Source organism: Kalmanozyma brasiliensis (assembly GCF_000497045.1).
Source record: "Kalmanozyma brasiliensis GHG001 unplaced genomic scaffold PSEUBRA_SCAF11, whole genome shotgun sequence".
Taxonomy (NCBI): Eukaryota; Fungi; Basidiomycota; class Ustilaginomycetes; order Ustilaginales; genus Kalmanozyma; species Kalmanozyma brasiliensis.
This window is the reverse complement of record NW_015961950.1, coordinates 286,428-299,695: the sequence shown is the minus strand read 5'-3', so window position 1 is coordinate 299,695 and position 13,268 is coordinate 286,428. Positions and strand designations below refer to the sequence as shown.

At 57.1% G+C, this 13,268-nt stretch overlaps 4 protein-coding genes across 4 annotated transcripts; 3 read left to right on the top strand and 1 right to left on the bottom strand.

The window, feature by feature from the left end:
* Window positions 1–539: 539 nt before the first annotated feature.
* On the bottom strand, window positions 540–2,153 carry PSEUBRA_000957 (Peptidase S8/S53 domain protein; the record flags this gene model as incomplete). Its single annotated transcript, XM_016434258.1, has 1 exon — window positions 540–2,153. The coding sequence occupies one exon, from the start codon at window positions 2,151–2,153 to the stop codon at window positions 540–542; it is 1,614 nt and encodes a 537-aa protein (XP_016294352.1).
* A 2,669-nt stretch (window positions 2,154–4,822) lies between these two features.
* PSEUBRA_000956 (Mitochondrial substrate/solute carrier) lies at window positions 4,823–5,877 on the top strand (the record flags this gene model as incomplete). The annotated part of the gene is made up of 2 exons (XM_016434273.1): window positions 4,823–4,913; window positions 5,009–5,877. The coding sequence occupies 2 exons, from the start codon at window positions 4,823–4,825 to the stop codon at window positions 5,875–5,877; spliced, it is 960 nt and encodes a 319-aa protein (XP_016294351.1).
* A 1,137-nt stretch (window positions 5,878–7,014) lies between these two features.
* PSEUBRA_000955 (RNA recognition motif domain protein) lies at window positions 7,015–9,111 on the top strand (the record flags this gene model as incomplete). Its single annotated transcript, XM_016434267.1, has 1 exon — window positions 7,015–9,111. The coding sequence occupies one exon, from the start codon at window positions 7,015–7,017 to the stop codon at window positions 9,109–9,111; it is 2,097 nt and encodes a 698-aa protein (XP_016294350.1).
* A 1,128-nt stretch (window positions 9,112–10,239) lies between these two features.
* PSEUBRA_000954 (Importin-beta, N-terminal domain protein) lies at window positions 10,240–13,107 on the top strand (the record flags this gene model as incomplete). Its single annotated transcript, XM_016434244.1, has 2 exons — window positions 10,240–10,344; window positions 10,435–13,107. 2 exons carry the CDS (start codon window positions 10,240–10,242, stop codon window positions 13,105–13,107), a joined length of 2,778 nt encoding a protein of 925 aa, XP_016294349.1.
* Window positions 13,108–13,268: the final 161 nt, after the last annotated feature.

Genomic DNA, 13,268 nt, shown 5'->3' with positions numbered 1-13,268 from the left:
GTATTTTGTATCAAGTGTGCCCAATCTCATTCACATCTGCGCATCGTTTGCTTGTCCATCGTCTCGAAATGTGTTGTTCCAATCTGCGCTCGGTGACTGCGATGCATTTGTCACAGCGACGACTGGGATCAGCTCGGTGCCTTGCCAATGTCGGTCAGCACCTTCTTCGCACGCCATGACAACTGTGTGCGCTTGCCTCGCCTTGCATTTTGCGACGCAACGAACAGCTCACTCTGGAAAACTGCTTCTGACGGTGTCGAAAGACACCCACATCACACACAATCTCAAGCAAAACTGGTTGATAGGAAACGTTCATGAGAAAGCAGTGAGAAGAATACAAAAGCCTTTGGGTGTGTATCGTCATCATGGCCGTTGGTGGGGAAGCGTGATTACGAGACTACGAGAATGCGAGCGTTATGAACAGAATGAGTTTGCGATAGAGGAACTGGGACAGGGAGAAAACACATGTCATGCAGGTTGTCGATGATGCGGCAGAAGACAGTGGAGCCATGCTCTGGTGATGTGCGCGGTGGGGACGCTTAGGCCGTGGTGGTAGCGTTGTTGAAGGCGAGCTTGTTGACAGTGTCCGAGTCGAGACCGGTCAAGACGCCGGGCGAGGCGAGCTTGATGAGGGCCTTCTTCATCTCGGTGGTGGAGAGCACACTGTCAATGTCGGGCTTAGCGGCGTCCTCGGTGAAGTAGCCGGCAACGCTGGAGACGAGGTCAAGAGCCATGGCAGGGATGGGCATGACACCCGAGAGCTTGGCAGCAAGGGAGTCCTCGACCTCAGCGATGGAGCGCTGCTTGGAGCCACCGGTGAGCAGCTTGAAGTCGTCGGTGCCGTAGATGGAGAGGAGGTAGGCAAGGAGACCAACAATGTGAGGGCTGGCCATCGAGGTACCCGAGATGGTGTTGACCGAGGTGTTACCGGTGTTCCAGGTGGAGAGGATGTTGAGACCAGGAGCAAAGATGTCGACGCACTTGCCCTTGTTGGAGAAGTAGGCACGCTCATCCTGAACAGTGGAGGCGCCGACCGTGACAGGGTTGGTAGCGCCAGCGGGCGAGACGTTGCAGGCGTCCTGGTTCTCGTTACCGGCAGCAACACCGAAGTGCATGCCGCTGGTGACGGCACCGTTGACGGCCTTGTCGAGGGTGGGCGACTTGCCACCGCCGAGCGACATGTTGGCGACGAAGCCCTTGTGCTTCTTGGCAGCAGCCGACTGCGGGTTTGCGCGGTACTGAGCGGTGAGCCTCTTGGCGTCCTCGACAGCCCAGAGGACACCACCAGTGACGTCGGACATGGAACCAGAGCCACCGGAGCCGAGCACCTTTACGGCGACGAGCTCAGCCTTCTTGGCAACACCGTACTTGCGCGAGCCAATGGTACCGGCGCAGTGGGTGCCGTGACCGTTGCCGTCCTGGTCAACGTCATTCTGGGGCATGGTCTTACCCCAGCGAGCGCGACCCTCGAACTCGACGTGGTTGATGTTGATACCAGTGTCAATGACGTAGGCGGTGACACCCTCACCGCCGTCGCCCTGGTAGACGTACTTGTTGAAGGTGCTGAGGCCGAGACGCTTGCGGTGCGAGACACGAGCAAGACCCCAGGGGGCGCCCTTCTGTGTGTCCTTGGCGTCAAGCTTGCCAACGTTCATGGCAGCGAGGGTAGCATCCTCGAGGTTGGCGTCGTACTCTACATCCCAGACCTTGTCCTCGGTCTGGGGCATGACCTCGACGGAGACGAGGGTGTCCATCTCGACGTACTCGACCTCGGGCTGAGCGCGGATGTAGTCGAGGACATCATCGGTGAATTTGCCGGCGTAACCCTGGAGGTGACCCTCGAGATCGTAGACGTGGCGGATACCCTGAGCATCCTCACCGTGGAAGCTGTTTGCGGAGAGCTGTGCGGATGAGATGAGGCTCTGGTGGGCGAAGAAATCGTTGGAGTTGATGCCGTCCTTGAGGACGATCATGTACGAGCCAGGGATGGTCTCGAGGTCAGGGTTGGCGGTGAGGGGGGCGAACTCGGTGGAGGGCGAGTATGCGTTTGCGCTGGAGCCAGGCACGAAAGGCTGGTGAGTGGGAGCGGCGAGCGCAGCCAGAGGGAGGCTGAGAGCCAGAGCCAGGAGGCCCAAGTATCGCTTTGTGTACATGTCGAAGCGAGCTGAGTGTGGAGTGTGGATGTGGTGGTGTTGAGAGAAGGACAAGCAGCGATGAGGTGGTTATACAGAGAGTAGGAAGAGGCAGCACGAGCACCCAAGGCGTGGATGTGGGGTTGGGTGGTGTCAGGTGGTGATGGTGGAGGAGAGACGACGAGGGCTGGATCGAGTTGAAGTAGGAGCGGTCAATTACGCAGGCGTGGATGCTGACGACTCGAGACAGGCAGTGCAGGCGAGCCAAGGGTCCTCTGATCGAGAGAGAGAGGGGGCGATAGATAGTGCAACTGCAGAGGGAGAGAGCGGCCTGAGTCGAGCAAGCAACTCAGCGCGCTCAGACCTCGACTTGGACAGGGTTGCGACGGACCCTTATCTGGATGCGGGAGACTGGTGTGCTGCCCGAATGTGGGAATTGGTTGGATGGCTGAGTTAAAATCTCAACTCCACAGGTCGATCATCGCGCATCTCTCTCAGGCAGAAGCTGCATTCTGTGATTCCTGAATTCAATTCGGCGCTCAAGCACACACAGTCTGAGCGGCTTGGCTTGAAGTTCTACTCTGGCGATTCCATTTGGGCTCTGGCTCAATCGAGTTGTCCGCTTTTAGGGTTGGCAACCCCTTTCTCTTTTGAGTAGGCTCTGGGCTTGGGTCACGCTACCTTGGTCACAGAGGGGCTCAGAACCCGTCCAGCCAGCGACTCGTCGCACCGCATCGAGCACCGCGATTGCGAGCTCCTGTGTCCCCTGCTGGCCAGGGTCTGATGAACGGCTGCTCATGATCAACTGTGGTCGCAACCCATTCTCTCCTGCAGCCTCGTGCGCCATTCAATACTTCTGCTTGCTTGAGCTGCAACCTCTCTGCCCCACTCTCTCGAATGAGACGACCGAGCAGAGTGTGGGTAGGCTCGCTTAGCCCTTATGCAACTGAAGAACAGGGTCCATCCATAGCCGCGTTTGTGAGCAGGCTGACGCGGCTCTTTGACTGCACCGACCCGTTCTCTTTGCCGCAACCGACTCGATCGTCCATCGCGGCAGCCATACTCTATTGACTCTGTAGTGTAGCCAATGTCTGCCACGACGACGTAGAGTGTGGCGCCTTCAATGGCCTTGCCGACGTCAGCCTTGCGAGCTGACCCAGCTTGGGGTAGACGCTCTCAACGGCTCACTTTGAAGCTCAGACGGCGCGGCGCGGCTTGACTTGGGATTCTACACTTTGCCGTTTCGCACCTTCGTTTCCATGCGTTCGACAGTTTCTGACCTCTGATCAACTTCCAACTGCATGGCTCTCGAATCTCGCAGCTGTGAGTGTCGTTCCTAGATGGTGGCGCAGCAGCTTGCCAGTTCAGTTGGTAACCTCTGCCTCGACGGCTTGTCTGTCCTGACATATCTTGACCCGATCCGCCGAATCGGCCTGCTTGACGTGTGAGATCGACAGGCCGGCCATTTTGTGAAAAAATATACCGGCCGGGTTGACAGCGGACAAAGCGGACTCAAGACTTGTCTGTTCGAGGCGCATCCGGGCCCAAGAGGCTCACTCTTCCATCATATCGATCATGGAAGCCGGCTCTTTGGACCTCTTGAGCGTTCATCATCTCATGCTTCCGACTCTGGCTGTCTCCATGTATGCATCGCTCCACATACTTTGTCACGTAATTGAACGTCAGGGGCCAAAGAGACACTGCCATTCACTCTTCGAGATGATACCTTCCCTGTTGTCTTCTACGGAGTACAGACTCTGATTTCTCTTGCCATGACAGCTTTGGCTGTTCGTACCGTTCTGTTGACCAAGCAGTCGAGGCCAATGGCTTCCCCGGTCTTGACGTTGCTCGAGGCAGCCGGATCAACGCTTGCTGCGTCACTTTGCGTTGCTCGACTTGACAGGGTCCACTCAAGGGATCGACATGAGCTTGTGAAAGCCGGTACAGGATCGGGTCGCACCAGCTTGTCTACTCATCTCGTCTTTACGACCCGATCCCAAAACACCTCCTTCATCCTAAAGAGACGTCAATTGTTCCGAAGCTGTGACCAGTGAGATCGGAAACCGTGAGCCGTTTCAGCGTGGTTCGGATGGCGTACTTGCCGGAGGCACAGCAGCCTTCTAGCTCCGCGCCCGCTTCACAACGACGCCCAAAGCCGGGTGAGACCTGCAACCGCTTGCAGGCAAGAGGAAGCGTGCGTCAGTTGAGTCACCACACGCAGGCCAGGTCGACTCTGACACGGGGCCCCTTTTGGCTGCGTTTCTTTGGAAAATCAATTGCAGAAGGGCACGAAATGCGGGGCCAGAAGGGCTGGATTTCTCCACCTTTTCCGTTTTCAACCGGGCAACGGTGATTGCAGCTAGCCGTGCTCCGATGTCGATTTTCAACGAGACGCTCGTGACTCTCTCTCTTTCAGCCAAGAGAAGCGGCCTCTGCGGCTTCAAGCCGCGAGAAGGCCGAGCATCGGATGCCTTTCTCATAAAGTCCTCTTGCATCCTCGTACAAGTGTCCGGTCGCGCGACTGCATCTTCCTCCTCCTTTCTCGACTACATCACTTGCCTCTCGCTGCCCCTCCATCTCCTCGACACGAACGAAAGAAAGTGCAACAGCATTCAACGTCTCGCGCCATCCTTGCAGCCTATCTTCAAACCGGTCAAGACTTGGTCTGCCTCTAGTGTACACTTCTCAAAATGTCAAAAGCGGACGGAAAGAAGGTGGCCCCTTCCACCCACTTGATCGCCGGTGGTATTGCAGGCTTTGCGGAAGCATGTACCTGTCATCGTAAGTAGCTTCCCTGAAAGATCTTCTGCAGGTCCCGTGTTCCAAAGAGGCGACCTTCTGACAGCACTGTACTTCTCTCTTGCACTTCTCCGCAGCTCTCGACACGATCAAGGTGCGCATGCAGCTCTCGCGTCGAGGCAAGAAAGCCGGTGAGAAGCCGCGTGGCTTCATTGCTACCGGTGCCCACATTGTCAAGCGCGAGACTCCCCTGGGTCTGTACAAGGGTCTGGGTGCCGTCGTGGCTGGTATCGTGCCCAAGATGGCGATCCGATTCATGAGTTTCGAGCAGTACAAGAACGCTCTCGCAGACAAGAACACGGGCAAGACATCGGCGCAGGGCGTCTTCCTTGCCGGTCTCGGTGCTGGTACCACAGAGGCTGTCGCTGTGGTCAACCCCATGGAGGTGGTCAAGATTCGTCTGCAAGCGCAGCAGCACTCGCTCGCTGATCCTCTCGAGGTGCCTCGATACCGCAACGCCGCACATGCACTCTACACGATCATCCGAGAGGAAGGGTTCATGACGCTCTACCGTGGTGTCGCGCTTACCGCTGCTCGACAGGCCACCAACCAGGCTGCCAACTTCACCGCCTACCAGGAGCTCAAGTCTTTCGCTCAAAAGTACCACGGCACGTCGGAGCTGCCCTCGTACGAGACAGCTGTGATTGGTCTCATCTCGGGTGCTCTGGGTCCCTTCTCCAACGCTCCCATCGACACGATCAAGACACGTATCCAGCGCGCATCCAAGGTGGAAGGCGAGACGGCCATCAGCCGAGTGGTCAAGGTAGCCAAGGACATGTTTGCTCAGGAGGGGGCCAGCGCCTTCTGGAAGGGCATCACTCCTCGTGTAGCACGTGTGGCTCCTGGTCAGGCCGTGGTGTTCACCATCTACGAAAAGGTCAAGGGCTACATTGAGGCAGCCAAGCAGGGCGAGTTCAGCCTGACCGACACTCGATCCGACGAGTAGATGCGTTGCCTGTCGGCATCTTGCCCCCTCCTGCACCTTCATCGGACCTGTTCAACTCTCAAAACTGCATGTTGTTTAATCGCAAGAGAAGCTTCCATTGATCCAAGTGTGATTGTGTGTAGATTCAGGTCTTGCTCGCCAGCTCTCCTGCTGTGAATGGGGATGCTCCCGTATCACACGCCAATCAACCAAATGCGGGGTGAGATCTCCCGATCAGAGCGCGACGATGACGGATCGGCGCGTCTATTTTCGGTTGCGAGGCGGCTGTGCAGCCCAGGGCAGCCAAGAAGAACCAACACCTTCAGGCTGGATCTTGGCTCGGCATTTCACGTTGAGAGCCAAGGCCGATGCGAGCTTGTGTCGATGTCCAAGGTGCTTGCAAATGTTTGGAGTGCAAGTCAGGCCAGTGTGTCAGGACAGCCTCCCGAGTGTATAAGCGCGTAACAACGCTCTCACGCACCCTTTGAACAAAAGCGATTTAAGGCAGCAGCGGGAAGCGAGGGTCGACGGAGTGAGTGCACGGCGCAACAAGCTCGAACTGAGTTAGCGCTCTCGGACGTCGAGCGCGCCGGCGTGCATGCTGGCGAGCCACTCGAGAACCCTGTTTCGTGTACCTGAGCAAACAGCGCCTCGCCTCTCCAATCTCCGCTCACACCATCCTTTGTTTGTTCCTTCCTGCGCCCCTTTACCTATCTTCCCTTATACCGCTCCATTCCAGTCCTTTTTCTGGCTGCCTCATCTTCGCCTTCTCGTCATTTATCGTCTGTCTACTGCGGCTAGCCCTCATTCGCTGCTCCCTGTTTGTCAAGTCATCGTTTTTCGCGCATCGGCTCTGCAACTCGCTCTTCACGCTCGACACTGGTGACGGTCTTTTCTTGCCTTTGCAACATTCACTTACATCCAAGGACACTTGATCGCACACAGCAACTCCCCCAATCGCCTCAACTAGCGATCATCGACGAGTACTACGCCGAGCCACCTCTCTTCCACTACGAATTCTGAGCTCCGTCTACAGGTCACGGCTCGCAACCCAGCGACGCGCTCGCGTCCAATCTTCCTGAAAGCACTCCCGATCGCGCTCTAGCGAAAGTACTCCTTGAACGTTCAATCACACTCTGTGATCCACAATCGACGGCCATGCACGAAGAGAACTCCTTGCCTGCTTCCAACAACTTTGCTGCCAACGGCTTCTCCAATAGCAACCAGTCCAACGCCGCCGCGGCGCCAGGCTTCGCGCTCGATCCGCTCGAGATGATGAAGCGCGCTCCGTCCCAATCCTACGACGCACATACTGCCAACCTGGGCCAACTGCCCTCCATTCCCAACGCACAAATGCCGGATGCAGGCTCCAAAAAGGCCCGCTTTGTCTCGGATGGCAACATTCCGAGTCTTGCTCAGCAGAACTTTGGCAACGCATCGGCAGCCACACTCGGTGCATACTCGCAAGGCGTCGGCGGCGCATCGTCTCAAGCTCAAGGCTCTTACCTCGCCAACAACGGCGCACCCCTCCACCAAGGTCAGCCGTTTGCAGGCGTAGCCGGTCTTCAGCCTCCAGGCAATGGCACTAACGGCACACGCTCCTTCTCTGGCAATCTCGGACATGCCGGCCTGCTCGGCGCCCAAAACGGCCAGACCTTTGATGCTGCTGGCTCAGCACCCTTCTTGATGCCCAATGCGTACCCGAACTTCGCTGCCAACTTTGCCAACGCACCTGGCTTTGTCCCCAATGTAGGCGTCATGGCGGCCATGCCAAGGCAGGTCAACCCGCTCAACCGAACCGTCTATGTCGGCAACCTCCCCGCCGACGCCTCGGTTGACGAATTGCTAAATCACGTCAAGTTCGGTCCGATAGAGAACGTGCGCATCCTGCCCGAGAAGAACTGCGCCTTCATCTCGTTCCTTGATGGCTCCATTGCCACAGCCTTCCACGCCGATGCTTGCGTCAAGAAGATATCGCTGCACAATCAAGAGCTCAAGATTGGCTGGGGCAAGCCGTCACAATGCCATCCTGCCGTCTTGATGGCGGTGCAGCAGAACCAGGCGTCGAGAAATGTCTACGTCGGCCAGCTCGACGAGAATGCTTCCGAACAGTCGCTTCGAGACGATCTCTCGCGCTTTGGTCCTATCGACCAGGTCAAGATTGTGCGCGACAAGAACATCGGTTTCATTCACTTCCTTTCGATCCAAACGGCCATGAAGGTGGTCGCGACACTGCCCACCGAGCCAGCATGGGCAGGAAAGAGAGTGAGCTACGGCAAGGATCGATGTGCATACGTGCCCAAGAGCCAACAGCAGAACCAGGCGCACAACAACCAAGCTGCTGCGATGGGTCTTGCGGCGGCGGCCTCGCTCGGATATCCCACTGCGGCATTCGCCGGAGCAGGCGCAGGTGTACCTGACAATGGACGCTCGCCTGCCAGCTCGGTGTTTGGCCCCACCGCTGCCATGATCGGTGCCAACGCCACTGCGCTCGAGCAGCTCGGCAATCGCACCATCTACCTTGGCAACATCCATCCCGAGACCACGACGGCCGAGATCTGCAACCACATCCGTGGAGGCATCTTGCAAAACATCCGCTTCATTCCCGAGAAGCATATCGCATTCGTCACGTTTGTGGACCCGAACGCTGCGTTGGCCTTCTTTCACCTGGCGTCCTACTCGGGGATCATGATCCACAATCGCCGACTCAAGATCGGATGGGGCAAGCACTCGGGGCCGTTGAGTCCAGCGATCCAATTCGCGGTTCAGGCAGGAGGCTCGCGCAACGTCTACATCGGCAACATTGACGACCCAGACTTCTTGACCGAGGACAAAATCCGCAACGACTTTTCGCAGTACGGTGAGATCGAGACGGTCAACAGCCTGCGCGAGAAGAATTGCGCGTTTGCCAACTTCACCAACATCCAGTCGGCGATCAAGTGTATCGAAGGGATGAAGAGTCATCCGGACTATCAGAACGTTAAGATCTCGTACGGCAAGGATCGATGCGGCAACCCACCGCGCAGTCTGGGCCACAACATGTCTGGCCACGGCGATAGCTCGAGAAAGGTGAGCGGATCGGTGTCGCCCAACGTCTCGATGGTGCAGAGCCAAGCAGACGATACCATGGTGACGGCGAGCGAATCGGTGCAGGATTTGAGCTCGGTTGCAGGCGACACGAGCACAGGTGCCGCAGTAGGAGCAGGAGCAGCTTCGACGAACAAGGCTTCGCAGGAGGAAGCTGCGACAGAATAGATGGCAAGATTCACCGGTCACCACACCGGGTCAGGCGCCGCTTCCAGTCGAAATCAGAGGCTTCCTGGCGACAAGCCTGCGCGCATTACACTGGCTCAGGGGCACACATATTCATGCCATTCTATGCTATTATTCTCCCGCACTGACTGTGGCGATTCAAGCTTGAACCGACGACGCAGACCGAGCTTCGACAGAGAGGAGCAACGCAGAGCGTGAGCTACTGTACCTATGGGCAGTTTTGACGGGGTAGATGATCCACAATAAAATTATCGTACGAACAGGTTCGAGCCCTGCAGCAACTCTTAAAGAATAGCCTCGGAAAAACTTGGGCTGTCAGAAATCGAAAGGGTTCGCTGGAAGGAAGGCTCTTTCAGACTGGGCTGCGCAGCTGTCCCACTCAAAATTTCCAAGCACGCTGCCTCGCACGCTTGCACGCCGTGTCGCTCTGTCCAGCAGACACACACTGGCTCTGCAGCCACTTTTTCGCTTCTTGAGTGTGTTTCTTTTGTCGGATTCTTTCTTCTCATCACGATCACCCTATTCATCGCACATCACTTTCGGCCCTCGATTCGTTTCGTCTCGACTCGACTGGAGCTGGATTCGATCACATCGTCACATCCACCACTTCTTCTCGTCACGCTCCTTTCGACTCTCCTTCTGCTTCTTCGTTGGACGATATCAGCATCCTGCCACCCTCCGTGCGTCTTCCTCGACCAAGGGTTCTACAAGGCAGCTACACTGGCCGCTCCTACAACACTTCTCGGCCCTCATTGAGCACCCCAAGCCTCAACAGGTCCCTGCTAGACGTAAGATCAGCTCGTTGCTCTCACTCTGCACGCATCTCTCAGCAGCACAGCTGTATCGGCGGACGAGCGCATACTCCGCCGATCACTGCTAGCATCTTGGTGAGGACTCGCGACTTTCCTGTCTCGCATCCAGCTGATCTCTAGGACCAGTCGTCACCTCTCTAGCTGCTCAGTCAAGCTCACTTTGGCCGCCTGTCATTCAGAGCGTCGCTTGCAGTTGACAACTCGAGCTCGGCCTTAGCTTCGTTTTTCTTCCTGCCCGGACCAACACGCCCTCTCGGTCTCACGCTCTCCAGCACCCTCATCACATACTCTGCCCGATATGACATCAAATTGGCAGCCCTCGCAAGAAGGGCTCACCGAGCTCGTACAGCTCTTTCGCGACTCCCAGAGCCCACAGATGGATGTGCAGGAAAGAATTGCCCAGGTAGGTTCCAACCTGATCAATCTTGTACCAATGTGATCGCACTGCTGACCATCATACGCTCATCTTTACAATTCCTTTCATTGACCACAGCGCCTCGACACAGTCAGCCAGATTCCAGATTACGCCAATTACTGCGTCTTTGCCCTGACGTCTCTGACCACCGAAGACCTCGCAACAAGATCCGTCGCAGGTCTCATCCTCAAGAACCACATTCTCTTCCACAATGACCTCATCTCTCCCGAGTCGTTCGAGTATGTCAAGCAAGCCATCATCCCCGCGCTCAGCTTGCCAGAAGACATGCTCCGTCGCACTGCCACTCAGGTCGTCTCGATGCTCATGACCATCCTCACACCACAAGGATGGCCAGAAGGTCTCTCCAAGCTCGGCGAGCTCATGGGATCGCAGAACACCGACGAGGCAGAAGGCGCCTTCAGCTCGTTAGCCAAGATCTGCGAAGACATCCCGCGCGAGCTCGAGATGTGCGAGATCAACGGCGTCAAGCCCATCGACATCCTCATCCCCAAGTTCATCGAAGCCACTCAGCATAACGACTCGCGCATCCGCATGCACGCCCTCAACTGCCTCAACCAGTTCGTGCAGATCGGCTCGGCGGCCTTGCAAAACCACATCGACACCTTCCTTGCCGCTCTGTTCAAGCGCGCCAGCGATGAAAGCGCAAACGTGCGCAGATACGTCTGCCAAGCGCTCGTGCTCATCCTCGGCGTCCGACCCGACAAGCTCATTCCTGAAATGGACAATGTCGTAGAATACATGCTCTACTCAACACAGGACAAGGACGACGACGTCTCGCTGGAAGCTTGCGAATTCTGGCTTCAGTTCGCGGAAGAGCCGACCCTCAAGGACAAGCTGCGCCCCTACCTTTCCAAGATTGCGCCGGTACTGCTCAAAGGAATGGTCTACAACGAGCTGGACTTGCTCATGCTCGGCGGAGACGAGGATGACGCAGCGGTACCAGATCGCGCTGAGGACATCAAGCCGCGACACTACGGAGGTGGCGCGCATAAGAACGAGCACCTCGACGATGCTGCCAACGGAGGTGCGTCCGGCACTGGCAAGTCACGAGCCGCCATCGAAGCGCAGGACGACGACGACGAGGATGACTTTGACGATGAGGATGATGACGAGGAGGACGACGATGGCATCTCAGATTGGAACCTGCGCAAATGCTCGGCGGCTGCACTCGACGTCATGGCGGTCAACTTTGGCGACGAACTTCTGGAGATTTTGCTGCCATATCTCAAGGAGCGCCTCTTCAGCGAGGACTGGCTGCAACGTGAATGTGGCATCCTCGCCCTCGGTGCTATCGCAGAAGGCTGCATTGGGGGCATCCAGCCCCACTTGCCAACTCTGGTGCCCTTCCTCATCAACAGCCTCAAGGACTCGAAACCGCTGGTGCGCTCCATCACATGCTGGACACTGGGTCGATACTCGAGCTGGTGCGTCGCCGCTGAGACTCCAGAACACCAACAGCAGTTCTTCGTCCCAGCCATGGAAGGCCTGCTCAACATGGTGCTCGACAACAACAAGCGCGTGCAAGAAGCAGGCTGCAGTGCCTTTGCCACACTCGAGGAAGAAGCCGGTCGCAACCTCGAGCCGTTCCTCGAGCCCGTGCTGAAAACCCTCGTCTTCGCCTTTGACAAGTATCAACAAAAGAACCTGCTCATCCTCTATGATGCGCTAGGAACTCTTGCCGATTCGGTAGGCTCAGCACTGAACCGACCCGAATACGTCGAGATCGTGATGCCGCCATTGATCGCCAAATGGCAGGGTCTGCACGACACGGATCCGGATCTGATTCCCCTGCTGGAATGCATGTCGTCGGTGACAATCGCAGTGGGACCCGGATTCTTGCCATACTCGCCACCAGTGTTCCAACGCTGCGTCGGCATTGTCCACGACAATCTCATGGCAGCAGAGGCCGAGGCGCAAAAGGCCGCCGTGGACCAGGATGTGCCCGATCGCACGTTCATCATTGTCGCATTGGATCTGCTCAGCGGATTGACGCAGGGTCTCAACACGACGGTGCGCGATCTGGTGGCAGGTGCGCAACCATCGCTGCTGCCCCTGCTGGGCCATTGTATCACCAACGTCGAGGCGCCGGTTCGTCAATCGGCGTACGCACTGCTGGGTGATCTGGCGATATCGTGCTTTGACCTGCTCAAGCCATTCCTGCCATCGATCATGCCAGAGCTCATCCGCCAAATCGAGCCCGAGCCGAAGATGGAGAACGTCTCGGTGTGCAACAATGCAGCATGGGCAGCAGGCGAGATCGCGCTGCAGTACGGTGCGGACCCCGAACTGACGCAGTGGGTTGACGAGCTGATCAAGCGCCTCGTGCCCGTGCTTCTTTCGACAAAGTCGGTCAAGTCGCTTTCGGAGAATGCAGCGGTGACGATCGGCCGACTGGGTCTGGTGCAACCGCAGCTGGTGGCGCCGCATCTGGAGGTATTCATCGAGTCGTGGTGCCAAGCGCTGTGGGACATCAAGGACAACGACGAGAAGGATTCGGCCTTCCGCGGACTCTGCGAGATGATCCAGGTCAATCCGAACGGTGCGGCCAAGGGCTTTGTCTACTTCTGCAATGCGGTGGTGAGGTGGTCGACACCGAGTGCCGAGCTGAACGAGATGTTCAGGAAGATCTTGACAGGATTCAGGGACATGAGCGGACCGCAGTGGGAGGTGCAAAAGGCGCAGTTCCCGCCCGTCATCGTGCAGAGGCTGGCCGATCGATACGGGCTGTGAAGGCGGTTTTCATTCGCTCTCGCTTTCCTCGCTACTTTAGCGGGCATCAATGCATCGTCAGCATCGCTGAGGCCACCTCGTGTACTGCAAAGAAGCAATCATTACAAGCAACACCATCATGAACAGACTCCTCTTGACCAGACTGTGTACTTGAACGATGC